The sequence below is a fragment of the Gadus chalcogrammus genome, chromosome 11, assembly GCF_026213295.1.
Source record: "Gadus chalcogrammus isolate NIFS_2021 chromosome 11, NIFS_Gcha_1.0, whole genome shotgun sequence".
Taxonomy (NCBI): domain Eukaryota; kingdom Metazoa; phylum Chordata; class Actinopteri; order Gadiformes; family Gadidae; genus Gadus; species Gadus chalcogrammus.
In genome coordinates this window covers 21,593,264-21,620,763 of record NC_079422.1, presented here as the reverse complement: position 1 = coordinate 21,620,763, position 27,500 = coordinate 21,593,264, and the positions used below count along the sequence as shown (strand labels likewise).

At 44.3% G+C, this 27,500-nt stretch overlaps 1 protein-coding gene across 1 annotated transcript in view; it reads left to right on the top strand.

Moving 5' to 3' along the window:
• Positions 1 to 27,500, top strand: part of col14a1a (collagen, type XIV, alpha 1a) — a 129,345-nt gene that overhangs the window by 87,903 nt on the left and 13,942 nt on the right. The window contains 5 exon segments of the mRNA XM_056602830.1: positions 17,678 to 17,731; positions 20,044 to 20,139; positions 20,473 to 20,526; positions 24,617 to 24,670; positions 27,326 to 27,379. Coding sequence (XP_056458805.1) covers positions 17,678 to 17,731; positions 20,044 to 20,139; positions 20,473 to 20,526; positions 24,617 to 24,670; positions 27,326 to 27,379 — 312 coding nt within the window.

Genomic DNA, 27,500 nt, shown 5'->3' with positions numbered 1-27,500 from the left:
GAGCTGCTTTAATTATTAGCCGTTCTCCCTTTCGTCTTTATTTGGAAGCATGACCTTTCTTTGATTGTTGTTCCCGTTGCCAGGTTCATCATCTTTGCCATCGGCTTTGCGGACGCAGACTACGGGGAGCTGGTGAACATCGCCAGCAAGCCCAGCGACAGACACGTCTTCTTCGTGGATGACCTGGACGCTGTGAAGAAGATCGAGGAGCAGCTCATCACTTTTGTCTGCGAGGCCGCCACAGCCAGTGAGTCGACGAATGCTGTATTTAACGTGGATAGGAAGAGGTTTCATTAGAAAGAGAAAAAGTACGACGGCTAAAGGTTGAATTGTAGTTAGATCGTGAAGGTCATGGAACTGCACCCCGCATGATCAGTGAACCTCCTTCGTATTAACACAAACGGGGCTTGCTGGGAAATAAAGGGACCGGCATAACTCACGCAAAAAGTGAACTCTTGATCGTGCCTGGAAGGGAATGATCCGGCAAGAACAGACCCAATGGATTTTGAAAGTCTTTTGTCTTCCAGTTGTCCTTTCGGTTCTGATGAGTGGAAACACTCATGGCAGGTAAACAACATATAGGAACGTTCTCGATTTCTAGAAGGGAATCTTGTTGGTCTTTCAGTTGTGTGCATGCACACATGATGAAGTCGTAATGGACGACAGTTCCGAAATTAATTTTATGTAATGTTACTGTAGTGTATGGCCTTCTAAAAGATGCACGGTAGAGCGTGAGTCAAGGTCTTCATCGATATTGGGAATGCTCATGCTGATGCTATAGTTGATGTATGATGAATGATGAGGATGATCATGATCATGGTAAAGATGCTGTGAATATACACGATGAATATGAAAAGGATGAAGGTTGTGCTGTTGTGATGATGACGACGCAGACAACGTCAATGATGATGAGTATGAGGACGATGACGGAGGTGACGAAGCCATAACCATGTGTTGTGTGCCCGGCTGCAGGTTTCCGCATGATGGAGAAGTTCGGCCTGGTGGAGAAGGAGTACGGCGCCGTACCGGGCGTGTCTCTGGAGCCCGGCTCCTTCAACAGCTTCCCCTGCTACCGACTGCACAGGGACGCCCTGGTGTCCCAGCCCACCAAGTAAGACGTTCTACTGAACCGAGCCCGTCAGTCAGGAGGTGACTCAGTGAGTCAGCTGAGCCTCAGGCAAACAGTCAGTCAGTCAGTCAGTCACCCAGTCGGCCAGTCAGTCGGTCGGCCAGTCAGTCTGTGACTCAGTCAGTCAGTCTGTGAATCAGTCAGTGTGTTCGTCAGTTAGTTAGTTAGTTGAAACATCAAACACTTTTATAGAGAAATTGTTGGGCATATTGTTGCATAAAATAATTTTCGTTACAGTCTCACATCCAAGGCCATGTTCCCGTTGGTGTCTTTTCATTAGTTTGAGGAGTTATTTTTAGCCAAGTGTTGATCCACCCCATTTCCCTCCAAAGAAAGCAGTCCCTTGATAGGGATTGGCTACATGTTTGCCACGGCAGGACCCAACCACAGGCATACTTTCAATTAGCAGCCAGAGATATGCTACACTTGCTTCCTGCAAACGTTACATTATTGCCAACCAAAATATCATTTTTGGACTTTGCCACTCTGCAACGCCCTGCTGTAGCCAATGCGCACGAAATTGGATCTGTCCTCAGCACATTACCCGCCGTTGGTTGTGGGGTACATGTTTGAGGGCTTTTGTTTGATGAATCAAGTAGGAAATCAGGCTTGAAGTCCCATTCATAACAGGGAGGGGGTATGCTTTCCATCTTGAGTTGTTTTGAGGTACCGTAGGTAATACGCCAAGAAAAGGGAATATTCTCTGGTATGCTCTCAGCAGTATGGAGGCAGTGCCTCTTGCCCAATAGGGGCTTGTGATGGACGTTTAGTGGAGCCGCCGTGATGCCCGAAGGGGATGGCCTTCATCATTCAGTGGATGTGGCTGCGGCGAACCGGAGCCACAGTTGAATAAAACGTGCCACTATTTCAGTCTTTTTGGAATCACATCTGCTTTAGCTATTTACAATATCACATATCGTATTTTCAAATCATGTGGATCTCATTTGTTCTCCGGTGGCAGCCGATGGGGGCTTTGAGGAGCTAATATGACTTATTTATTATGGTGGAGAGTTGGCTGAATGGGGGTATTATTTACAATGTTGACAGAGATTAAGGGTCCTCATCGAGGACCCCGCCTTCACATTCCATGAAAAAGTTTTTACAAATGGGCTGAGGTGCTTTGATGTTTGAAGAATGTATGTCCACTGTTGAGCTACAAAGACCCTGATGTGTGTGCTGTGTGTGTGTCCATGTGTGTGTGCGTGTGTCCGTGCGTGCGTGTGTACGTACGTGTGTGTGTGTGTGTGCTAGGTATCTCCATCCAGAGGGCTTGCCATCTGATTACACCATCTCAATGATTCTTCGCCTGCTCCCTGAGACGCCCCAGGAGCCCTTTGCATTGTGGGAAATCCTCAACAAGGAGAAGGAGCCGTTGGTGGGACTCATTCTGGACAGTGAGTACTCCTGACCACGCCCCTGAGATCCAGTGTTTATTAGCTAGCTTTGAGATATACATTAATAATCTTTTTGACATCATCTTGCAAATACATTGCCAATGTAAGCAAGAGGATGTCAAGATGATTACTGTACATCTCAGTGAGCTAGGGTGTCGCGTATACATCCCTCTGTAATACTCAGTTGTTATTTTACGTTTTCACATCCTGTCATCCATAATTTTCAACAGAGAAAACTAAACTCCTCTCTTACACTTTGCTCCTCTCCTCGCCCCCCAGATTCTGAGAAGACCCTGACCTTCTTCAACCATGACTACAAAGGAGACTTCCAGACGGTCACTTTTGAAGGACCTGAAATCAGGAAGCTCTTCCATGGCAGCTTCCACAAGGTTGGTTCCTCCTTCTCGTTCACAGCAGGCCGTCGTACCAGTCAAAGTCGCTGTGTTCCACAATCCAATCCAGCAAGTATGTTTCAAGGGATATGGGAGAAGGACACTTTGACCAGTCTATATTACATATACTTTCATAATCTGTGATAAGACCCAGGTATTCACATATACACCAGACTTTACCCAGATATAGCCTGGCATATACTCAGGTATAGCATGGGGACGGAAAACCGCTTTAAAAAATATATCTTTTCATAAGCAGTTTCTCTATGCCGCATTTCAATTGAAGAAAACGAGTGAATATTAAAGAAATAATAATAATAGGGAACATTGTGAATCACTGTAGTGAATCATCTCTAATAACTCCTTAGTGATAACTCCTAAGTCCTATGTCGGCTCCGATTTCGAAACTTAGCAAACCAACGAACCATCAACAAGTAGTCACTTTAATGGTATTGCAGAGGGAAAATTCCTTCTTTTAAAAAGCCCAAATTATACCAAAAGATTCAGCGCAAGTTTTCTTTACCACATATGTAACACTCAATTACGCTGTCAGCGTTGTTCAAGAGCCACACTCGAGTCTATACTTAATCTCATGAACGTCATCGATTCTTTGTACCTGCTCCACAGGTAATAATAGATCCTGCTATTATAGGCATCTCTCTGTCTTGCGTTTGCAGCTGTCATGAACACAGTTCTTTTATCAGACTCAAATTTTGTTTGCGATGTGGAGGAGCACATTGTTCTTCATCCCAGAATGACGGGAGTTATTCTCGGATGAATACCTGATTGTCTCTTTCTTGGACGGCATATCAAACCCAGCACATGTGTTTCTAGAAGCGCAGGCCTGCACCAAATCAGCGCCTAGCTCGGTAGCTAGCTGAGTCGTGCTACTTGTTGAATCCAGATGGCTGACTAAAAATACCAGGGACTAGACCTTAACATCTGAAAATAGACGCGCTCTTCTAGCTTCAACTTCACTTTATGTTTAGTTTCTCAAAGTTATATGTCTGTGTGTTCTGAAAGTAGGAGATGAGCTATTGCACCTTCGCGCTCGTGAATTATTACGACCACGCTTGTAGATGAGGTGGCGGATATCGTTTTACCCTGGGATTAGTGACCAAGAGCCGATGTGTAATCCATGTGTAGACTAGACTATGTCCCATGGTGAAAAATCTGAAGAGAAGTAACCCCAGATGTATTTTAAATATGCTATCCTTTGGGGTTAGAGGGTTGAAGATTGTTTATCTGTCTGTACTTGGCTATTATTGTATTACCTCCTTTTGAGTTGTGATGTATGATTTCTGAACACAGATCTTAAGGGATTTTTAAATTTTTTATGATCAAGTATTTAGCGAAAGTGCTTCAACCCTATTCGGTAATAACCCCTCAATGTATGAATATCGTCTTAAGGCGCTAGTTTTGGACCAGTGTCTTTTTTTTTTACCTTTCTTGTGATTCATCATTTCTGTTTGTTATTGTGTCTAACCAAGGAGTAGTCTCACTCAGAGATCTTCAGAGTTGAGTTGTTGCAGGAAATCTCCCTATTATCATTACTCAACCATCACTCCACCCAAATATTTTAGATAACCCCATGCTATGTTTTCTGTAGCCCAACACAAAATCTCTCGCCGGCACTTCTCCCGCCAAATCTCAATCATGTTTCAACCATTCTCTACCTGCAACGACTGCAATTCTCGCGAGATTTCAGAGAGAGGCTTCAAACCCTTCTTTTTAAGGATCTTTTCCACAATGTAGTCAGTAACTTATTATAACAACTTATAATAACAGCCATTTTTCAGCTGATTTGATATTGCTGACTAAGGTGGACTAGAAAAGATACACAAACACACACACACTCACAGAAGCATACACAGACTCGCTCATGCATACACACATGCACAAACACGCACATGTATAGAGAGAGAGAGAGAGAGAATGCAATTTTTTAATTGTTCAATTATGCAAGTAAGTGATTCATTTGAGCCCGTACTTGAGGGAGTTGGGATAAAGGAAACATGCTGAATCCGCTTTTTTACTGCACCAATTTACTTATCTTCCAGTCTCAAGAAGATAAGTTATTTTTTCTCTCCTATCCTAGTATATTTAATTCCTGTATATTGTATGGGCAAAGTTCCCAGAGATAACTTTTATCAGCAGACACATTTTTCTTTTCTTTTTTTGAGGGAAACTCTATCGTTTCACTTGTCCTTAAAGTATAATGTTATCGCCTGAGTCTAACAATAAATCGACCCAGAGCTGAACTCAAGTGGGTTATAATGCATAACAATAGCATCACTATGTTGTTCCAGTTGATATCAGATTAAGCTAATGCTATATGGAGTTAACTCAGTTCCTGTTTGCTTTATGTTATTCCTCACTCAAAATGCAATAGAGTGAAACTGCGACACTAAATCCGTGCGATTCGGTCGCAAAGGGCGATTTTCCAAAAACACAATCCATAATGTTATTCAACTTTTTTGTCCCCTGAAAAAATGATGACAAGTAAACACAAAGTTATAGATTTGATAAATGCACCCACAGCAAACAGACAAATAAATGAGAATCCAGAGATATGGTCTTTGGAGGCCGAGCAGATATATGAGAAACAATGTAACTCCTTTGTAATAAAGCTGATCCGATATGGACGCGTACAAACTAAATCACGTCTGCGAGAAGGGCGAGCGAAAAGAGAGTGTACCTTGAGAAATTCCTGTGATATTCTGCAAGCATAGCAGGTGCTTATCTGTCATGATATTGTGCCTGGTTCAATAGTTTCACGCTTCAACCTTATTACTTGTAATAATACGGTATTAAAAACAGACTGATTGAGATTGCCGCACCTGTTAAAACCGTGTGGGAAGGCTTGTTCACCCGCTTGTTTACTGGAGTCAGCTCAACGAAATCAGCATTTCGTTGAGCTCCTTCACTTGACTCGAGGGCAGTAGGAGCGACATTATACTTTAGGCTTGGAGGCGCTGAAGTCGCCGTGGCCCGGGGTCCAGCTGTGCGTACTGGAATGATCAAAACGTTTAAGGGCCAAAGATGGAGAAGAAAAATACCTGCTACTGTTTCTCTGAGCCTGCTAGCCAGAGGCTCTCTCCAGAGTGCGAGAGGAAAGGGCTGGCAGTCCGTGTGGACTGAAGGGTGGAGCCTTGAATAACAAGCAGGGAGCGAACCCAGGAACAATAATCCTAAGGCATTTATTGAGAACACAATAGGCATTCCCGCCTTTGTTTTCCTGACCTTTTTATAGGACGTTCCATTCCCTTTCCGTTTGTTCCGCCACTTAGGTGGTGCGCCTTTAAAATGTACCCATTAAATGTCTTGACAAGCGGGACAAATTGCTCTTGATTCTGTCTGGCTGATGGAACAAGAGCATCATGTGCACGTACGCAAACAAACAGGTTGAGAGCAGCTGAGCTGTATGCACACTCACACACAGACAACCATGCCATGCAGAGCCAATGCCAGGCTTAGCCGTTCTTAAGCCACTTTTCCAGATGCCGGCAGAGGGGCATTTCCATCATTGGAGGCCACATGGCTGTCGCTCCACTTAATTGAGTCTGTGTGTTTTCCTGTGTAGTTTGTTGATACTTTTAATGTCATGTTGAACATGTTATGTGTAGAACGTGTTGTAGTAGACGTGTGTGTGTGTGTGTGTGTGTGTGTGTGTGTGTGTGTTGTGTGTGTGTGTGTGTGTGTGTGTGTGTGTGTGTGTGTGTGTGTGTTATTGTGTTTACATGCATTAGAGGTCCCATGGCATGCCACCAGGTGTGGTGTGATTAGCCGGTACAGGCCGTTTTGGAAATCTGCCCCTTATGACATCAGAGGTGGGCATGTCCACCTAGATGTGTGCTGGATAGATCAGTCTACCAGCCGACCCATCTATCCGTCGCACATCTAGGTAGACACTCCCACCTGTGATGTCATAAGGGGCAGATTTCCAAAGCGGCTTGTAGCGGCTAATCACCCCACACCTGGTGGCATGTCATGGGTCCTTTAATGGCATGTGTCGGATTTGTAGTATACGTGTGTGTGTGTTTTTGCTTGCATGTGTGTTTGTGTGTGTGTGTGCGTGCGTTTGTACATGTGTTTATGTATGTGTCAGTGCGACGTGTGAGGGAGGGATGGAAGCCAATGAGAGTGGAAGCTGTCCAATTTATAATTGAAAACATTTTGTGTTGTTGCTGCTCATGACTACCAATCAACATGGCTATTTAAATTTCATGGTTCAGAGCACTTGGCACCAATTTTTCTATTTTGAGCATCAGGGGCATCCAACAATATAATTAGACTGGGGCTCATTTTGTGCTTGACAACCAATAGCCTTTCTTTGGTATTTTTGTAAATGTCTCGCTGTCTGGAAAATATACTTATTTTTGAAAATATATTAAAATACAGTATAGATATATTTGACCCAAGTTTGACACGGTTCAAGGCTTCTCCACCAAGACAGCATTATATATATACATATTATCAACCAGCCAGTTGCCCTTCACAACAGCCTACCAACTCAATTTGAATATTCTACAGTTTCCTCAAAGACAGCAAACAATGCTCTCAGTTATTCATCTCAACGATTATAATATCTCGTTTGACAGAGAGGTTATCAAGTGTCTCAAAACAAAGATATATCGTTATAGCAAAATGTGATCAGCGCATCTAGGACTTTATAGAATATCAAGTAGATTATGCAAGGGATAATGTATAGAACGCCGGTCATTATCAGGATTATATGCCCCGACATCGAAGCGGAGATGTCCTTGCTTCGCCCTAAGGGGGTTATTTTCCCGATAATGATCGCAGATACTTGCCAAAGGTAAAAAATAACTTCACACGGTGTGTCTTTTACAATTACCATTCGTAGTGTTGATCATCAGAGAATAGTGGTGCCAAGACGTTGACGTCGCTTAGCAAACAAATACGCTTGGGTTGATAAGGTTCTGGACTACTTGCGGAGTGATACCAAAGACGTGAATCAGAGGCAAAAAAATCTGTTGGTTCTATGCTTAGCAACGGTGAATTATCAAAAGATTATCCACGGCCGGAAGTTTTCAAGGCCCATGCAAGATGAACGCAGCGTTCCACAGTTGTGAGAAGAGCCGTGTGATAAAGATGGTAACTAGTTACTTACTAGAGAAAGAAACTAAATGTAGTCTATAATATGTGTCCCAATTTTACCCTGCTGTGGAGGTGTGGGTGTGCTTGTGTGCTTCTGTAAGCTATTTGTATAAACATGCCTCCACCTGGTCTCCTCCTCTCCTTATCTCCTCTCTACTCCTCTCCTCTTCCTCCTCCTCTCTCCCTCCTCTCCTCCTCTCCTTCTCCTCTCTTTTCTTCTCCTCCCTCCTCCTCCTCTCCTCCTCTCCTCCTCCTCTCTCTCCATCCTCTCTCCTCCTCTCTTCTCTCTCCTCCTCTCTCCTCCTCCTCTCTCCTCCTCCTCTTCTCCTCCTCTATTCTCTCCTCCTCCTCCTCTCCTCCTCCTCCTCTCCTCCCCTCTCCTCCTCCTCGCCTCTCTCCTCCTCTCCTCCTCCTCTCTCCTCTCCCTCCTCTCATCCTCTGCCCCCCTCCTTCCCTCTCTCCTCCCTCCTCCTCCCTCCTACTCTCTCTCTCCTCCTCCTCTCCTCCTGCCTCTCTGTCTCTTCCTCTCTTCTCCTCCTCTCCTCCTCCTCTCTCCTCCTCTCCTCTCCTCTCCTCCTCCACCCTCTCCTCTCCTCCTCTCTCCTCCTCCAACCTCTCATCCTCTCCTCCCCTCCTTCTCCTCCACAACAGCTACAGTGACGGTGGGCAAGAGACGTCGGCGCGGTGGTGCTGGACTGCTCCGTGGTGGGGGGAGAAGGCCATCAGCGCGTCGGGGAACCTCACCATCGATGGCCTGGAGGTTCTGGGGAGGCTGGTGCGGTTGCGTGGCACGCGAGGAGAACTCTGCTCCGGTCAGTAACACATAGACCACCACACACGCACAGCACACACACACACATGCACTCCACCCACACATGCACTCACGCACCACACACACACACACACGCACACACACTCTCCAGACAGAGTCTTGAGTTACAGTTAGGGCTTCTTCAAAGGTGCCATTTTGTGGTTTTCTATGTTAGAAGTGATTGGCAAATTCTGTGAGGCTTTAAGTGCAACTTTTTATACCCTCAAAGTCACATCTGCTATTAGACAGACTCTGCCCTGCTTAGCAACCCCACGTTTTTTTTTTACTCTCTGCATGTGTCTTAGGTTACCATCCAGTGAAAACATAGAAATATAATATTTGCGTTTATAGTCAAACAGAGAGCTGACAACCTATAAATGAAGCCCCCTAGATTTAAGGTAATAAACTCAAATACAGATGCCCCCTTGTTCAACCAAATTCATTTCATCCCTGCTGTATGTTGACAAGGTGTTTGTTTAGCTGTTATACATGATAATGGACGGTTGACTCACTCCTAAAAAGTCATCACAATAACAACCAAAGTTTCTTACCAAATATATCAGTAGTTTGAGTTGGTGAACTAAATATTGAGGTGAACCCATTATACCCACAGTCTAGAGCAAATAAGGAATTACAGGAAGTGCAATATTTTTTCTTTGGTAAGATATCCTGGTTGTTTTAGGACTGAGAGAACTGCTACGAGTCAAACACTTCCCTGCATTCGTCCAATATAAACCATAATCTGGAAAACACTTGGTCATAGTTGTTTCAGCCATTCCTTCTAAAGGGAAATTGAAACACTTTGACTGATATCTTTCCCTGCTTGCCAGTTTGAACTCCCCTGCAGATAATACTGTGAGATTGCATGTTTTTATTTTAGCCTCGATCATTGGTGCCTCTAAAACTGTTTACAATGATTACCTTCAGTAATTAAGGGTAAAGTTTTAATATGCCCTCTTTTTCTATCTTGTTAATGTCATCATTTATAGCTGTACATTTATAGAAAGCCGAACAAGTTTTTGTAACATTACAAGGTGATTTAATTGTATTACTGTCACGCCGTCAGAAAGTCCATATTGCTAAGGAGGTCTATAAAAAAGAAACCAATCCCGCTTATCCTAGCAAGACTCCTCCCATTCAAAGGCTATTATCTGGGAGAGGCTTTTGAAAGGGCGGGAGCTATAAGCCACTGGACCAATGGAGGGATTTGTATATGTTATGTTGTGAACATTCCAAATCTTGCCTATTGCGTCTTAAACGCTCGGATGTTATTGATCGAGTAAACCATAGCAGGAAAGAATACAATGTAACTGTTTTTTTTCAATACACTCTCGTGGCATGGAGGTGAAGGAAGGATGCACTGAACTGGACACAAGGCTGTTAGTTTTCCCTTCATAGAACAATTATTTATTAATACCAGTAGTATTTATTACAAGAGGTGCTTTTGAGTAGTGCTTTTCTGACACAAATGTTGTATAAATATTGTTAAACTTTACTTATGTGCCAATGTACGTGCATTCCTTTTGTAGCAACAGGGCCTAAACTTGGGATGTCAGTTTGATGATCAGTCACCAGACAGTGTCTTACTGCGCTGAATGCACATCACAGTTTCAGATTCAGATTCAGATCCCGTTATTGTCCTATCAGGATTGACCGATCATTGTTTTTAGACGTGGCTCTGTAAGAGAAAAAAGACATTTGAATAAAGTGAGTTGTGTGATCAGGGTTCCTAACCTTGTTCGTTGCTTTCAGCACATCTACAAGCACTGAATTTTGACCCAGTTAGGTCAACAAGCACAGCTTGAAATACACTTGTGGCACATCCATGCATTCTACATGGTCTATGACAGTTTATTAGCACTGAGGTGATATTTATTGCTCTATTTTTCTCTATTTTCCAGTACATTTCTACTGGTTGTTAGACCTTTTTGGCTGCCATAAGGTCTCCACAATTGTTATTTATTGTCGTTGAAACTGTACTTTAAATGGTACCAATTCAGAAAATGATTGTACAAAATTTAACCAACAATCAGCAAGTATTCCATGTCTAATGTATAGCTTTAGTTCTTCAATAAACGTGATTGCATTATTTAATCATTGTGTGTGTGTGTTGTGTGTGTGTGTGGTGTGTGTGTGTGTGTGGTGTGTGTTGTGTGTGTGTGTGTGTGTGTGTGTGTGTGTGTGTGTGTGTGTGTGTGCGTGTGATTTGGTATGTGCATGTGTGTGTTTATGTGATTGTCTATGTATGCGTGTTTGTGTGTGTGTGTGCGTGTGTGTGTGTCGGTGCAGTTCCAGCTCCAGAGTTTGACATCATCTGCACACGTCGTGGCTAACCGAGACAATGCTGTGAGCTTCCAGCATTGGTACGTTACAAGCACACCCTCTCTCTCTCTCTCTCTCTCTCTCGCTCTCTCTCTCTCTCTCTCTCTCTCTCTCGCTCTCCTCTCTCTCTCTCTCTCCTCTCTCTCTCTCTCTCTCTCCTCTCTCTCTCTCTCTCTCTCTCTCTCTCTCTCTCTCTCTCTCTCTCTCTCTCTCTCTCTCTCTCTCTCTCTCATTCATTCACATGCATTTACATCTTAATAATAATACTACGTTTATGTTTGTAGCTCCTTATCAAACAGGCTGTCACAATATGCCTCACAGGCATAAAAACTATACACAAGGCGATACAAACCCCAGGAGGATAAACAATAAAAGGAAACATATTAATCATTTTCAGTTTGTTGTTTTATTGGTACTTTATTCCATCTGTTACCGTTCTGTTTTTCATTGCTCTTATTAAGTTTGAGCCTACTATATTATGGATTATGCGTGAAACTTGTATTTTCTGATCTATCATTCTGAATCTACACACGAACATGGTTACCTATTTGAATCGCCCCAGGGTTTGTTTCATTAAACTGTCAGCTTTTGACCATGGCACCAACTCATCGAGACATGTGGCATAACCCCTTCGGCTGATCAACTCTCACCGATCAATACTTATTTACATGTCCGCAAATGTGAAGTCTTGGCCATTAGCTGTGACCCTGAATCCAACATGCAGTAGTTCTGTAGTGCCGATGTAGTTCTGATGAGACAACGCTAATGGGAGTTGCTCATCTGCTCGTGAGTTATTAGGATCACCCGGACTGCCTCTAAGCTCATGTAGTTATATCACATATAATCTTGCAACATCCATATGTTTTCAGAGGGTCGAAGAGCAGTGTCCCTCCATGGCCCCATGCCCTGCACATGCTCACAGGACAGCAAAGGACCTCCCGGACCCCTCCGGGCCACCAGTAGAACACACGCCTCTTCCTTGATACATTATGATTCGATCTACCAACTAATAAGAGAACACACTCCTCTTTCCTCTGATACATTATGATGCGATCTACCAACTAATAAGAGAACACACTTCTCTACCTCCGATACATAGACACGGTTATGATGTGATCTACCATCAACCATAAGTAAACATACTCTTCTACCTTTGATACATAGACACGGTTATGTTGCGATCTACTAACTAATAGAGACCACACTCCTCTACCTTTGATGAATAGTTATACAGGTTATGATGCGATATACTAAAAACAATAAGAGAAAAAACTCTTCTTCATTCAGTTCACAATCGCAGTTATGATACAATCTCCAAACTCTACAGCCAGTTTCCTAAGTGTGTTTTTTTTTCATTTCTATCTTTTTAATTTCACATGCACCTGGTTTTCTTGTTATTTATTTTTCCTTTTCCAACCGCCATATTGATTAGAAACTATTTTCTTCACCCATCTTCATTTCACTCTCTCTTGACTTTTCCCACAAACAAACCATGTATACGTTGGTGCAAAAAAATAACTTCAGCCTGCCCTGCAGACTAAAGAGATTGTTTTTGATAGTATTTTACACAAGGCATATTGCGAGGTTATTATCTTCGTAAACACAATTACCATGTTTCCGGTATAACCATTGCAGCGAGTTTGATTTCACATACAATTATACATAACGTGTTGCAATTATTTCCCACAGAGGCATTGTGCGGTCATGCAAACCACATGTGCTCCTCCGGGTCCTTCTCCACAGTTGAATTCCTCTCGTTTCCTTCTCCCACTCCGTATCTCTATTCCAACTTCCTCTCTGCTCTCCCAGCCTTCACCTCCCGCTCACCTCTCTGTAGCGTCCTCGGTTCGCCTCTGCTCCTCTCTGTGAGCAGCAATAAAAAAGAAGAAGAGCAGATCCCACTATCACCTGGTTTGAAGATACACTTACTACTGCTGCATCGCCTTTTAAGTGTATTTTTGTCAGTCTTTGTGTCGCCAACTTTGCAATCATGACAAATGGCCAAATCAGCTCTTCGATGCTGCTGTACAGGCTAACCTCTGGCCATGAGAGGCGGCATGTGTTCATAGGACATCGCATTGCTCTAACGCCCCTCGCTTAGTGTCTCCGCTGTCGGGATGAGCTTCTGCCAGGGGGGTTGTGGAACCCACACGCTGGGACGTAGTGAAAGTAATTATGAGGCCGCGGACATCCGTCAATGCTGGCGGATTACACCGTCCCTGTAACCTCTTCCCTGCCTCCGTACCCCCCTCCCTCTCTCTGGCCTCGCCCCGATCTACCAGAGCATCCCTGCCGGGCTGCCTGAGCGATTCTCTGCAACCTCCCTGTCAGTGTTTATGCTGGGTACCTGGACGGCCCCAGAGTCAGGATGGTTGTCTCCCTTCCTTCACTTATGCCACATCAGGCCGTACCTGCAATGTACCTTCTGAGAGTAGGATAATGTCTCCATGTGTTATGTGGACAGCTCATTTTGGACAGGATTTACATCAGTGCCACCGGAAGTCATTCCTGCCTGAGGCCATCTATACTATTCGACTCCTTTCTCGAACTCATTCTCTCTCCGACCTTCTCTCAGAATAATTCAATTTTTTTTATATTTATAGATCCTATTAGATTTTATGTGATCATTTTGTTATATTATGTAGCATACAGATTTAGACATACTTCTTTATTCTTATTTTCTATTTCATATAATTCTTCTCTGCTTATTTTTTTTTCTTGGCTTAGATATTTTTATATTCTAGAATGGGAATAACTGTGGCTTGACCCAAATGTCCCCTAAGGGTCAATAATAATTTCCATCGTTTCACACATAACACTCTTTTTGTATTTTCCTTTCGAACAGTTATGTTTATGTTCTTTTTTCACTCTCCCTCAGATCTGTCAGACTTGTTTTCTCTTACCACCCGCAGATATTATTCTCTTTCTGTTATTGTTCTTTTTTTTTATTTGGAAGCCATTTTGCCTCCTTTTTTGGTTCTCGATGAGAAGCCATTGAGGATCCATCTTGTTCCTTAATAGCTCGTCTCTCCCTCCACTCTCTCAGAAGTGTTTGTGTCCTCAGCATTGAAATAAAGTATGTGCGATGGGGGGGGGGGGGGGGGGGTGGGGGGGGGGGGGGTGGGGGGGAATGGAGCCAAGTGATCTGGTGGTGCACGACACGATGCAGAATTAATAGCCATCGCTAACGTCCACGGGAATGCGTCATGTGTCTCGGAGGTCTCAGAAGTGGAGCGTGTGAAGACTGGGGAGCGATTTCCTAACTCTCTCTTGTTAAACAGCAGTGTAGGGTTCGCTGAGCCCCAACAGGTTATATATAATGCATATCCCTTTCAGCCCCTATTGGTTCCCCGCGGTGCACAAAGGCCTTTCAGAACGCCCCCCCCCCCCCCCCCCCCCCCCGGTGGGCCACTCCAGCTGCCTTCAGGGTAAAACCCAGGAACCCTTATCAAAGTACGTAGAAAATGGGAGGGGATGATGCGATGAAAGAAGCTGAATTCGCTTCTTTTTTTTGTTGGATAATATACTGTACATCCCTCAAAATCCACAAAACACAGCACATGGTTTTGTGAATTTGACGTTCTCATTTGTCTTTTATCTTTTTCAACTTTGTGTTGAAGAAATAAACATTCGGATGGTTTTTCTCAGCCCCATATGAAGCTGAAAGCCACTCGCTTATATCCCCTGCTTCTCGTAACTTATTCCATCAACTCCCCTCAAGTCTGCATCTTTCAACGTTATGGAGCCAGCCAGCTCAGGCATGACCTGTCTATTGGATCCTCCTTTATGCAATCATCTATTGATTCCTGGAAATACAATTGGTATTAATGCTGTAGAGCAATCCTCCTTTGTCGTGTTTATACAATAGTTGAGAGCATTTGGTCGTTTAATTCACAAATCCAACCGGCCAAACACTATAGCCTTAGAGGGAGTAAATACAGATGGTAATTATGGCATCACACTGGGACAATTTCCAAAAAACAAAATGAACCATTACCCAAGGCTATTTTCTAATAAAAGAGTGTATTGCTTCATTTGAGGCCTGCAACCAAAAAAAAAGAAAAAAAAACATTTGTCTAATTCCGTTTCAGTCCCACTCCTAATATTACCGTCACATCCAGAGTGTGACAGTTCCCCTTTAAGCAATTGTGTTTCAAACGCTGTAATAAGAAACAAATACGGGAATGCAAATCAAACGAAGCACTCTCCCCAACACAACTAAGGCCATGCTCGGTGCATGTCCTTGTTGTTCTTTATTCTTATCGTCTGCCCTCTACTCGTCTGCCACTAGCCCCCCCCCCCCCCCCCCCTTTATTCCCAGCGGGGCCATATTAAAGCAAACACTGGAAAGAAAACGTCCAATCCGTCCCTGATCCGACGGGGTCCGATGACTAGCAGATGTGCGGCTGCCTGGCCTTGGCCAGAACCGGCGGCTGGAGGGGTCAGAGCGGGTTTTACAGCGCTTGCGGTCGCAGCTCCCCCCGGGCTTTGTAATGCGCCCGCACAGATGCAAACACAGATGCTAATACTGGAAACGCAAACTGCAAGAGGCACGGCGCGATTTGACATCTGCTGCCGGTTCACACTCTAATCTTTGGGCCATGTTTACACAAAGCGGTTCAATTTGCGATTAGAAAAACGGCAGTGAGATCAATGACCCTGACAGAGTTTTTTTTTTTACTTGGTAACAGGAGGGAACGTTTTTTGGGAGCGATGTAGATAAGCATTGACAAACCGGACCTCCGTAGATGGTGTACCCCCCACGTTCAATATAGATAACCAGCGATAGTTTCTCGTACGGACAGACTGCTCACAGTGTTGTCAGGTCACGTGCTTAGCTTGCACGTCACCGGTCAGTTAATAATATCAAAGGGGATTGCATCAGTACATTCCTCTGAAACATCGCCATGCAGGGCCTACTTTCTTCTCAACAATTCTACCATTCCTAGCCCTATCCCTCTTCTAGCAAATTCCACCATTAATCATGATTCTCAAAATTATTCAAAACAATATGAACTAGTCTCATGGTCGTTCCATCTCCTACCCATTCTCTGTGATTGTGCGGTCGATGGATGTGGTACAGACCTCAAACCTGCGGATATCAAGATGAGATGAAAGTTACACGGAAAGTTATTCAATCTCTCATACACGGCCCCCACTTATAAACAGGCTGAGGCGGTCGTGAGGCCAGTGTGTCTTTTTTAACGGCAGTTTTTTCAATTTAGAAGGACTATCTTCCAATATGGCCAAACTGTCTGAATATTTCTGCTACAAGGCCCATGAATCTATGACCATATGCAATGTTATGATGGCATTGGACCCATTGCCTTGTCACAGGTATTGAGGCAGTAAGGAAGATGAAGAGCATAGCAGCCTGGGTTGTGTGGGAGACTGAATATGTATTAGAGATGTGCGGTTGGCGGTTTAGCCGCGAATCGGGCGGATGATGTGACATTTTAAATAAATTCGGGCGGGTGGCGGTTTAACCAATCAAATTAAAAATATATATACATTGTTAAATACACACACACACTACTGAGAGAAAAAAAAGTTTAAATTAAGTGACGATCCAGCCCATGTCGCGTCTCTTTGCAGCGCTTTCCTTATAGGCCACTAAGCAAATGTCTCGTAGATGAGACTGCGCCTTGGTTATTTTTATTTCGATATTAATTATATTTTAAAACAGCCCATCATTGTAGCCCACCACTCGTGGAATAAGGAATTTAAAAGAGATTATGGAGGGATTTGACTCAGAAGTGACATTCGGCAATGGCAGCGCGAGAAGTACTGAACAAATTCAACTTCTAGTTCAATAACATCCACAGCTAAGAAAGAAGGTACGAAAAATTGTCAAGCAGCAGGCAAGTTTTGGGGTTGTTGTGTAGCCCTCAGTTAAAAATTGTTGCACTGTTGTGCGGTGGACTTGCAGCGAATTTTGGAATTAATAGGCTTGAGTCTGCGTTTCTTTGATATCGAGGCTTAATTTTTAAAAGTCTAATCGGCATATTAACCTATGTAGTAAGCTGAATACAACGCGGCGGATGGCGGGCGGTTGCGGTTTTGAAATGGTTAAAAAACGTTGGTGTGGATGGATCGCGGCCGGATGATGCGTTTGTGATGCGTTTGCGGATAAAATAATTGCCCATCCGCGCATCTCTAATATGTATGGTGGTCCAATCGCCGGGGGTCCAAATCCGGGTGGTGGTGGTGGTGGTGGTGGTGGTGGTGGTGGTGGTGGTGGTGGTGGTGGTGGAGATCTGAAGCTGAGGTTTCCTGTGATTTCCCTTATCTTATCTTATCTTTAAGAAACAAACATCTCTTTTCTGGAAGGTATAACGATCTGGAAACACAAGCACTTACGCTGATCTTTTTTCTTGATTGTATTGTGTCGAATCCTTCCTCTTCACATACCAAGGGCCAAATTGGCAGTTTGATTAGCATGCCGGGCGAGGCTTCCTCCACCATGGTTCATTGTGTTGTTGTTGTTGTTCTTGTGTCTGTGTCCCAGGGCGGTCCAGGGATCCGGGGGTCCAGAGGAGACAGAGGAGAGCCGGGAGGCATGGTAGGTGACGTGGTGAAATTAGGTGAAATTGTCTGAGAGCAGGCTATTCGCCTAACCTTTGACCTTGCACACTTGCACTTACATTTACATTTAAATGTAGGGCATTTAGCAGACGCTTTTAGCCGAAGCAACTAACAATAAGTACATTCGTCAGAAGAAAGGGAAACAACAATATATCGATGTCCGTGCAGTAAGGATGTTCATAGAACCAAGTGCCAAGCCTGTACAATTGCTAGGTTAACCCATTCCCTGTACGCAACAAAGATAGCTAGGATAAGACGCTACACAATGCTTAATGCTTAATGCTAATCATCTTCAAATGCTAATGCTATCAAGCAGGTGATAGACTGCTATATTGGATGGAGTCAGGGTGGGGTTCTCTATTGACACCCGCAACAGCTACCTTATACTTTGTACTTGAAACTGCCTCTTGATATGTTTTGATTTCCTGTAATTTAGCCAGATTTATTAAAAAAATCCAAAATAGCGCATCGTAATTTCGCGGAAAATGGTCTGCTCGGTAATAAATCACTGCCCAAAGAAATGAAAGGGGATTGGATTCATGAAAACTCGCAGCAAGGTTTTGCTTCAATCATGAAACTGGCACGCCACCAACATAGAGCTGAGCTTCACATGCAACCAGGTAATCAATGGCTTAGGCTTTGTGCTCAAACCAATATGTATTTTTCCAAACTTCTTTTCAAAGCTCCCCCACAGACACAGACACCGGGAACACAAAAAAGGGGGCTATGTTTCTCAGTCTTCTATAACCGGGTTATACTATTTTATTATTTAGTATGCTGAAAAGCGAGAGGGAGAAGGTGGAGTTGGTTGTTGAGTCAAGGTCTTTGTGGAAGAAGCCACAGCTCTGAATAGAGCCACACGCCAAATGTTGTCTAGAAAGAAGAGCTTCTTCATCCAAAAATGATTGCATATTGTGTCGGATAATGGCCAGGCCACCCAGAACTTGGAACTTGTCTGTGTACCCCCTACTTGTAGACTTTGAATAGTTGTCATGGTTGTGTTGTATTTGGAGCATGAAATTCTTGCTGGGCCCAAATGTTGTTGTAGAAGTCACACGTTAAGCAGTCTCTTGTATTTGCTTGCTACTATGATTCAGTTTTCCTATGATTATCCCCCCTTTTCTTTGGTGAAACTGTATGGCACATTGAGCAATTTATTATGTTTGGAATTCTGAATTGTGTTGTTATCGCTTGTAGTACAAGAATTAGGGGCCGGAATGTTTTCGCCGTAATGCAAATGAATTACTTTTCTTATGTAAATACCTTTGAATGTAAATATAATCGATGCCTTTAAAGGTTCATCGATGCATTTATATGTTGAAATGGTCAAATTTGATTCTCGTAATACTTTCGTTCAAGGTAGAGCAATGACAGCAATGACGTCACAGAGGCAGAAGCCCAGAAGATCTACACTGGAACTGGGTTTGGTTAGCCAATAAATAGAGGTTTGAGTGACGGTGGTTGCAAAAAAGGGTTTGACCACGTTTAGTCCACTTTCGCTCCACTTTATTTTACAAGTCTAAGTTAGTTTTGGTTTGCTTGGAAGGTTATTTGAATTGTGATGTACTTTTGGATAACCCTTTTGTACCAAATAGATGGAATTGAATTTTCTAACATTGGACTTGGAAGAGGAACAAAGGTCAATTGAAAGGGATTGTGAATCACAATCAATATCCAGCAAAATGGTCTTTATAAAAAAAAGAAAAAAAAAAGCTTTCGTTTTGTGGAACTATATACTATTTTGTACAGATTAGGAGAAAACATGAGGCGAATAAAAAATACATGTGGAGATAACTTAGTGGAACTTTATTTGTCAGAATAACGAACAGCAACACTTCATTCTGTTTGGTGTTGGTCAAAACAGTTGCTTTGACCAGTTGGGTCTGTTTCTGTTGTTGGTCGCCCCTTGAAATCATCAAGCTGGATCTATTATGTTTCAGTACTGGCTTGACCTGGTTCTGGGTGGATGGAGGCATGCGCAGGTCAATTTCCTGGAGCAAGCAGGCCTTTGAACAGCCAATGGTAGCCATGACTACTATACCTCACTGCTTTGCGCTTTTAACTTGAAACCTCATATTTATTCGAAGCCTGAAGCAAAGGAGCACCATTTGTAGCATCCATTTTCTGTTTGGAGCTGGCTGTTTCCCCTTAAATGATGGTTGTTGTTGCTGCTGAATTTAATGTACAGGGTGCATCAACTATTTTATTTAAGAAACCCCTCCTATTTCTTAACACTAGGTATACGTTTTGGGTAGAATCTAAATACCTTGGTTGATTGTTTGCTTTTAGGGACTCCAAGGACCAGTGGGTGAAGGGGGCCCCCCAGGCCCCCAAGGCCCCCCCGGCTCCCAAGGCCTCACTGGACGCTCCATTCAAGGGGCCCCGGTAAGGACATGACACCCTGTGTGTTTGCGTCGGGGTGTCTGTGTGTGTGTGCTTGTCTGTGTGCGTGTGTGTCTCTGTGAGTGCATGTGTGTGTGTATATGTGTGTGTGTGTGCGTGTGTGTGTTTTTCCATGCTTGTCTGTGTGCGTGTGTGTCTGTGTGTGTGTTTGTGTGTGTACATGCAGGTATGACCACAATGTCTTGAATGTACATGCTATATGACTGATGATGTCGGCTCGATGTTTTCCTCCCATTCATTTTGCTTGGATCAACCTCCCCACACTGTTGCGTTACGCGACGACACTAATTCTGCACTATTTGTGTTTTCTTAAAGGGACTTCGCGGGGAAAAGGGAGAGAGGGGAGGAATCGGACCACCTGGAACAATGGTAAGAGACACTTTCCTGGTGCTTCGAAAAATGTAATACTTTTCCTTAAGAGAAAGACTGATTCCTTCAAAATGTATTTATTGCAAAGTAGAAAAAGGAAACTGTGGTGAAACATCTGAAACAGTCCTTGTTTACTGTGTTGGGTGTAACAGGGAACACTCCTGGTCTTTGACGCCGGTAATGATTGACACACTGGGCTGTTGTTTTGGGAGGTTTTATTTATCTTTATCCATAAAAATTGTTGTTGTATTGCACACTGTGCAATATAGCCTCTGTCTCTCTCACCCTTTCTCAATCTCCCCTCTTCTCTCTCTGTCTCTCTCTCTGTCTCTCTCTCTCTCTCTCTCTCTCTCTCTCTCTCTCTCTCTCTCTCTCTCTCTCTCTCTCTGTCTCTCTGTCTCTGTCTCTGTCTCTCTCTCTCTGTCTCTCTCTCTCTCTCTCTCTCTCTCTCTCTCTCTCTCTCTCTCTGTCTCTCTCTCTCTGTCTCTCTCTCTCTCTCTCTCTCTCTCTCTCTCTCTCTCTCTCTCTCTCTCTCTCTCTCTCTCTCTCTCTCTCTCTCTCTCTCTCTCTTTCTCTCTCCCTCTCTCTCTCTGTCTCTGTCTCTCTCTCTCTCTCTGTCACTCTCCCTCTCTCTCCTCCTACCTCTCCGTCTCTTGCTCTCTCTCTCTAAAATGTGTTCTGCATGTGTACACACACACACACACACACACACACACACACACACACACACACACACACACACACACACACACCACACACACACACACACACACACACACACACACACACACACACACACACACACACACACACACACACAGACGCACACACAAAATCATTAGGTTGTGAATTTCTATTAGCAGGACAAGCCTAGCAGAGTGGCAGTACTTAGTGGTGTACTGGGGACCATAAGATCACAGCAAGGACAGGCCACAGGAAGCGGTCACATTTCATAGGACGGTGCATCATGATATTGTAATGAGCCGTGAAAAAAAACAGAAGCCATCTGGCGATTTCCATAAAAAGAAATGTAAAACCGTTTTTTGTATCCGCGATTCACCATTAGCATAAAACCTTCACTTTTTTTGCATGTATTTGCCTGCCTGCAGAATGGGAACTATAAAAGACAGCGCTGGAGTGTAGGGTATTCCTGGGTTGGCATGCAGATGTGAGGCTCTACCTGATGATGTGGTAGCGCCTCTGTGCTTGCAGCTGTCGGGCTGAAGAAGAACCATCAGCAGGATTATCATCACTGTTATTACCACTTCCCACATAGACACACAGGCGCGCACACACCCACACACACACACACACAGCCACACTCACACAGACACATACATACTCATAGACACTCACACACACAAACACAAACACACAGACCTACACGCGCACACACACTCTCTCACAAACACACAGACACACACAACCACCCTCTCACACACACACACACACACACACACACACACACACACACACACACACACACACACACACACACACACACACACACACACACACACACACACACACACACACACACACACACAGCCAGGAGCCCCCTCAGTTTTCCCTGTTTTAATTGTCATGGTAATACGTAGGCTTGTGTAAATATATAAATATATATGCGTTATATTCACAACAATTGTGTCACTGAAGATCTAGTGTTGGTGGTTTCCCATTTAATCTTTTTAATGATAGGTTATATCTTGTCTTTGCTTTGCGTCGTTAAAGACTACTTCTGGCTTTTTATCCAAAGCCACAGACAGTGATTTCAGATCCCCGTCATTAAAGGAGCAGATATAGGAGTCCCGTCGGCGGCCCACCCTACCGCTAGACCGCGGACAATGGGGATCGAACCTGGGACCTTTCCATCATGAGTCAGCGCCCCTAAGCACCAATAGGCTCTCTGCCGTCTTCATGCTGGTGCTTGAGTCCAGGGGCAGTCGCTCACGCAGAGCAGAGTAGGGAGTCACGCTCACTCGCTTATTTACGTACAGCGGCCATCAACACCGTTTAATCATGTGAGGAGAGCCAGAGATCCCTCAGTGCCAACTGATGATGTACGCACGCACACACACACACACACACACACACACCAGACAAATACACACACACACACACACACACACACACACACACACACACAACACACGTATACACCACACACACACACACACACACACACACACACACACACACACACACACACACACACACACACACGTATACACACACACACACACACACGTATACACACACACACACACACACACACACACACACACACACACACACACACACACACACACACACACACACACACACACACACACACACACACACACACACACACACTCCCCAGCCAACAGCGCCTGCTCTATTAATAAAGGGTGCCAACGCTGCAATGCACCGCACTATGTCACCATGTAATAATGTGCCTCTGTCATTGTGTGTGTTTACGTGTGTGTGTGTGTGTGTGTGTGTGTGTGTGTGTGTGTGTGTGTCTGTTCACGCTGTTGCACGTGTCTATGGGGCTTCCAGGGCCCGGTTGTAATATACGAGGGACCAAAGAGAATATTGCAACTCAGAAAACATCAATTACCCTGGGCTCTTTCTCTCTGCAACTCATTGTGCCCTCTACATCACACCTCCAACCCCACACACAGGCAGGCAGGCACACACACACACAGACACGCACACACACACACACACACACACACACACACACACACTTTTTTTTCTTTTTTCTGTTTAGTCTTCCCACAAAATGCTCTCCCTCTCTCTCTCTCTCTGTCTCTCTCTCCCTCTCTCTCTCTCTCTCTCTCTCTCTCTCTCTCTCTCTCTCTCTCTCTCTCTCTCTCTCTCTCTCTCGCTATCGCTCTCTCTCTCTCTCTCTCTCTCTCTCTCTGTCTCTCTCTCTCTCTCTCTCTCTCTCTCTCTCTCTCTCTCTCTCTCGCTATCGCTCTCTCTCTCTCTCTCTCTGTCTCTCTCTCTCGCTCTCTCCGTCTCTCTCTCTCTCTCTCTCTCTCTCTCTCTCTCTCTCTCTCTCTCTGTCTCTCTCTCTCTCTCTCTCTCTCTCTCTCTCTCTCTCTCTCTCTCTCTCTCGCTATCGCTATCGCTCTCTCTCTCTCTCTCTCTCTCTCTCTCTCTCTCTCTCTCTCTCTCTCTCTCTCTCTCTCTCTCTCTCTCTCTCTCTCTCTCTCTCTCTCTCTCCCTCCCTCGCTTGTGACAAGATGCAAAGTAGGCCATCATAACACCCATCTTCGCTACACAAACTTTACTCACTTCAACCCATTTATAATCCCGCAGATTATTGCTTTGGTCCCGTTGGCTGTGTGTGGCGAGTAAACATATCACTCTGAAGACAATACACCGCTTTCATCGCATCTGCCTTTCCTCAAGGTGCACGCGAATCCTAACGATGAAACATCCCGTCGTGAATCTAGAATAATCCTGTCCTATCTCCCCCGCCTCCGACCCCACCGACTCCTCCAGGGTTTTACTGCACAACTTAATGATCCCTCTGATATTATTTAAACGCAAATATAAATCAGGTTAATGTGTATGTCATGACTTTTATTCCAAGTCTTGTGCACCGTGGATAAGTGGCTGGATGCAGGCTGAAGGAGAATCGACAGGCCGTTGGCGTGGGGGTGGCGGTTGGGGTGGGGAGACTGCAGTATGAACGCTCACCGGGATGGAGCACCACTTGTCTCTGTCCTCCATGCTTTTCAAATCTATCGCCTTTTAAGATTGAACCCTAATCTCTAATCATAACTCTAATCCCGTTTAAAGTTTCTGCGAGGGTTAGGTGTCTTTAGAGGGCCGCACAATGAAAGAATATCAAGTAGAATATATACTAGTCGATAAATGTGGACTTTCTCAATGCAGCCGATGAACTCTGATCAGATCATTAACAGTGTAATGTGTGTTCATAAACCCAGTCTTTCTGCTCCTCCCAATCGGATGTGTGAAGAACTCCATCTTGAGTTCTTTGACAGACAGGACTGAACAGAGGAGGGAGACGGGGGCCTGTTATTTATGCCTAAGGATGTGTATTTGAGTTGTGGTGGTCTTCCCCTCTCCTCAGGGCGTTCCGGGCGGGGCCGGCTCACCAGGACGCGACGGCCCACCTGGAGGAAGGGTGAGTCAACAATAAACAACAAACAACAACATTCAGGGTCCATTTTATTTACTACTTCCTCCATGCTCCCTTTACTTTTTCTGTATCGGTTAAATTCGAATCATTGATTCCAGAGCCTGGTGCTTTGGCACACACACTTTTTAGGGCTCCCTTGAAAGTATTTTCAGTCGTATATATATTTATGTTTTTTTTTTTTGTTTTTGAAGCTTTCACGGTTTGCCCAGATGTTAAGTTCCCATAACCAGCACATTCCAAATTGTCCATCTGTCCATCTTTATGTCCGTTCAATAAAAATCCGCACACATGTTTTCCGACACATATTTGTTTGTCAGCATCACAACATTTGACCTCTCTAAATAAAAAGTATTCATTCATAAAGGAGAGAACAAAACGGCCAGCCAGACAGAATTCATAAAACCCGAAGCCAAGCGCAACCCAAACGAGCTTCAAAGAACCGCTAAAACCAAACGTAACAAAAAACGAGCTTGTTTTCAACACCGCTAATGCAAGTTTTTTTTGGTTTACATCCTGGTCAACAAAATCACTTTCCACCAATCAGGGAGGTCAATTTGATAGCGCAGCAGCACAGAGAAGCTTCTGCGGTCTGAGTGGAAGGTTGTGCTGGTCTGGGGCCTGGCCTGCACTGTACTGGCGCGTGTGGACAGACGCTAAACATCATCCATCTGCCAAGCTGCCTGTAAACGACACGCCAGGGGATGGGGGAGTCGCTCCCCCAGTTTTAACGTGTTGTTAAAACAAGTTGGCCGCAGTTTTAATCGGCCCAGGCCGCTTGTTTCTTCTTCAGGCGATTGTGCTTTTGGCAGGGCGTTTTCTTTGTGCAGTGCCAGAAAAAAAAAAAAAAACGGTTGCAAGGCAGATGAACTTTGAGGCATCGCTATTGGGAATCGCCAAAGCTTCTGGGTGTTAATATTATCCCTTCTGTGAGAATTATTCAATTAGAGTTTTATTTTCTCAGTACTCTTGCCAAACGTTTACAGGGTTTTTGACCGACTCAACAACTCCATTTTATGCAGCAGAACCTTACCTATGATTGACCCAACAGTTGGCGATACGCAAGCATCAGCCGTCTCTCACCAGACCAAATACTCATCACTGTTTTATCCTCAAAATCTCTCGGAGTAAAGTACGATGCTATTTGTGTAACTCCTATTTCATGGCCAACTGCATGAACTCAGGCGGCGTCTTTCTGGAGACTTCCGTGGATCACATGAGGACATGTCCTCTCGCTATGTGCCAGTGAAGTGCAAGAGGCCATCCTGTGTCATGGTATCTCTGAAACAAATACTCCCTGACAGGGGTCCTAGAGAACTCAAGACAATGGAAAGGATGACATTACGAAGAGATGTTCAGGTGGTGCCGCTTGACGAGCTTGACGAGATGACATACTTGGGCCGTTAAACCAAACAAAGTGAGCAGGGCCAGCTGAGGTCTTGGCAGTGGCCCTGCCTCTTACACACTTCGGGAGGATAATAAAAAAAAAAGAAACACTGAGCGTGTCAAATACAATAAATCGGACCAGGCTGGATCTAGGAAAAACATTAATCATTTATGTTTGGGTTACTTTCATGCTCGTATAACAAAGGTGAATGAACTTTATTTATTTTTTGTCAGATTAGCAGATTTTACTTAAAAACACAAATGTCAAGAGCTAAATGGAAGATTTCCACAGCCTGACATTAACTTTTCGGGAGCCTTTCAACAAACCCATGTATCATATGCACTCTTCAAGTATGTAACATTTTTAACCATTTTAAATGAACAAACCTAGATGAGCAAGGCAAACCGTTACTGGCTAAACTGCCAAACGCAGTTAGTGGCAGCAGGTAATTCCACACGCCATTGGTTAATCACCTGTTACACTGGCAGCCAATCAGGGACAGCAATTGCAATTTCCTGACATTTGATCCTCTTAAAAGCCTAAAGGATGGCCAGAGGAACAGAAGCATACAGTGACATTTTAGTATCCAGTGCAGAACGCACCTCACCCATCTGACCTCGACCTGGAACTCCAATTCCCAGGACACATCATTTCATGTATCATTAAGTCATGTGATAATAGTCTGCATGGTAGCCTGTTAGGTAGAGTCATTTTTACCTGTAGCCAGACCCTCCAGAAAAATGCGGCGAACTTGCAAAAATTGCGGGAACTTGCGAAAAATGCAGCTTTTTGATGACATTCACGTCGCGTAATTACGTCACTTCATAACGTTCCCATGGCAACAGGGGGAAATGGCTGCTCGTGTGAAGTAAACGCAACATTTATCAACTTTCTGCTAGTAAACGCAAAATTTTTCAACTTTCTGCTTAGGTATATGTGACTTTGTTTTCAAACGAAAATGCAGAGATAATGAAATCATGCAAGCCCCGCCCATTTTGCGCAGAAATCCGCAATTTATGTGGTGAAAGTGTGGCATATTTGAAAAAATGCGGCCCCCGCAAGAATATGCAGACTTTGGCTGATTATGCGTTGAAATATGCGATCGCATAATCACGTTTTTCTGGAGGGACTGAGTAGCGCTTATTCTATTGCTACAAACCAATGCTTGCTCGTTTTGTGGGACAATGTACTTGATGAAATTTGATTTTTAAGGTATGGGGTGATTATGTGTCCTCCAATCTCTTCTGTTTTCTCAGGGTCTTCCCGGTAAAGACGGACCCCAGGGCCACCAGGGGCCAACCGGGACTCTAGTGAGTTCAACCCCCCTGCCTGTCTGCCCGCAGGAGGTCGCTGGTTCGATCCCCGGCTACTCCTTGTACTCCGGGGATCGAAAGCCTATAACCCTAACTGCTCTCTAACAATGGCTGTTGC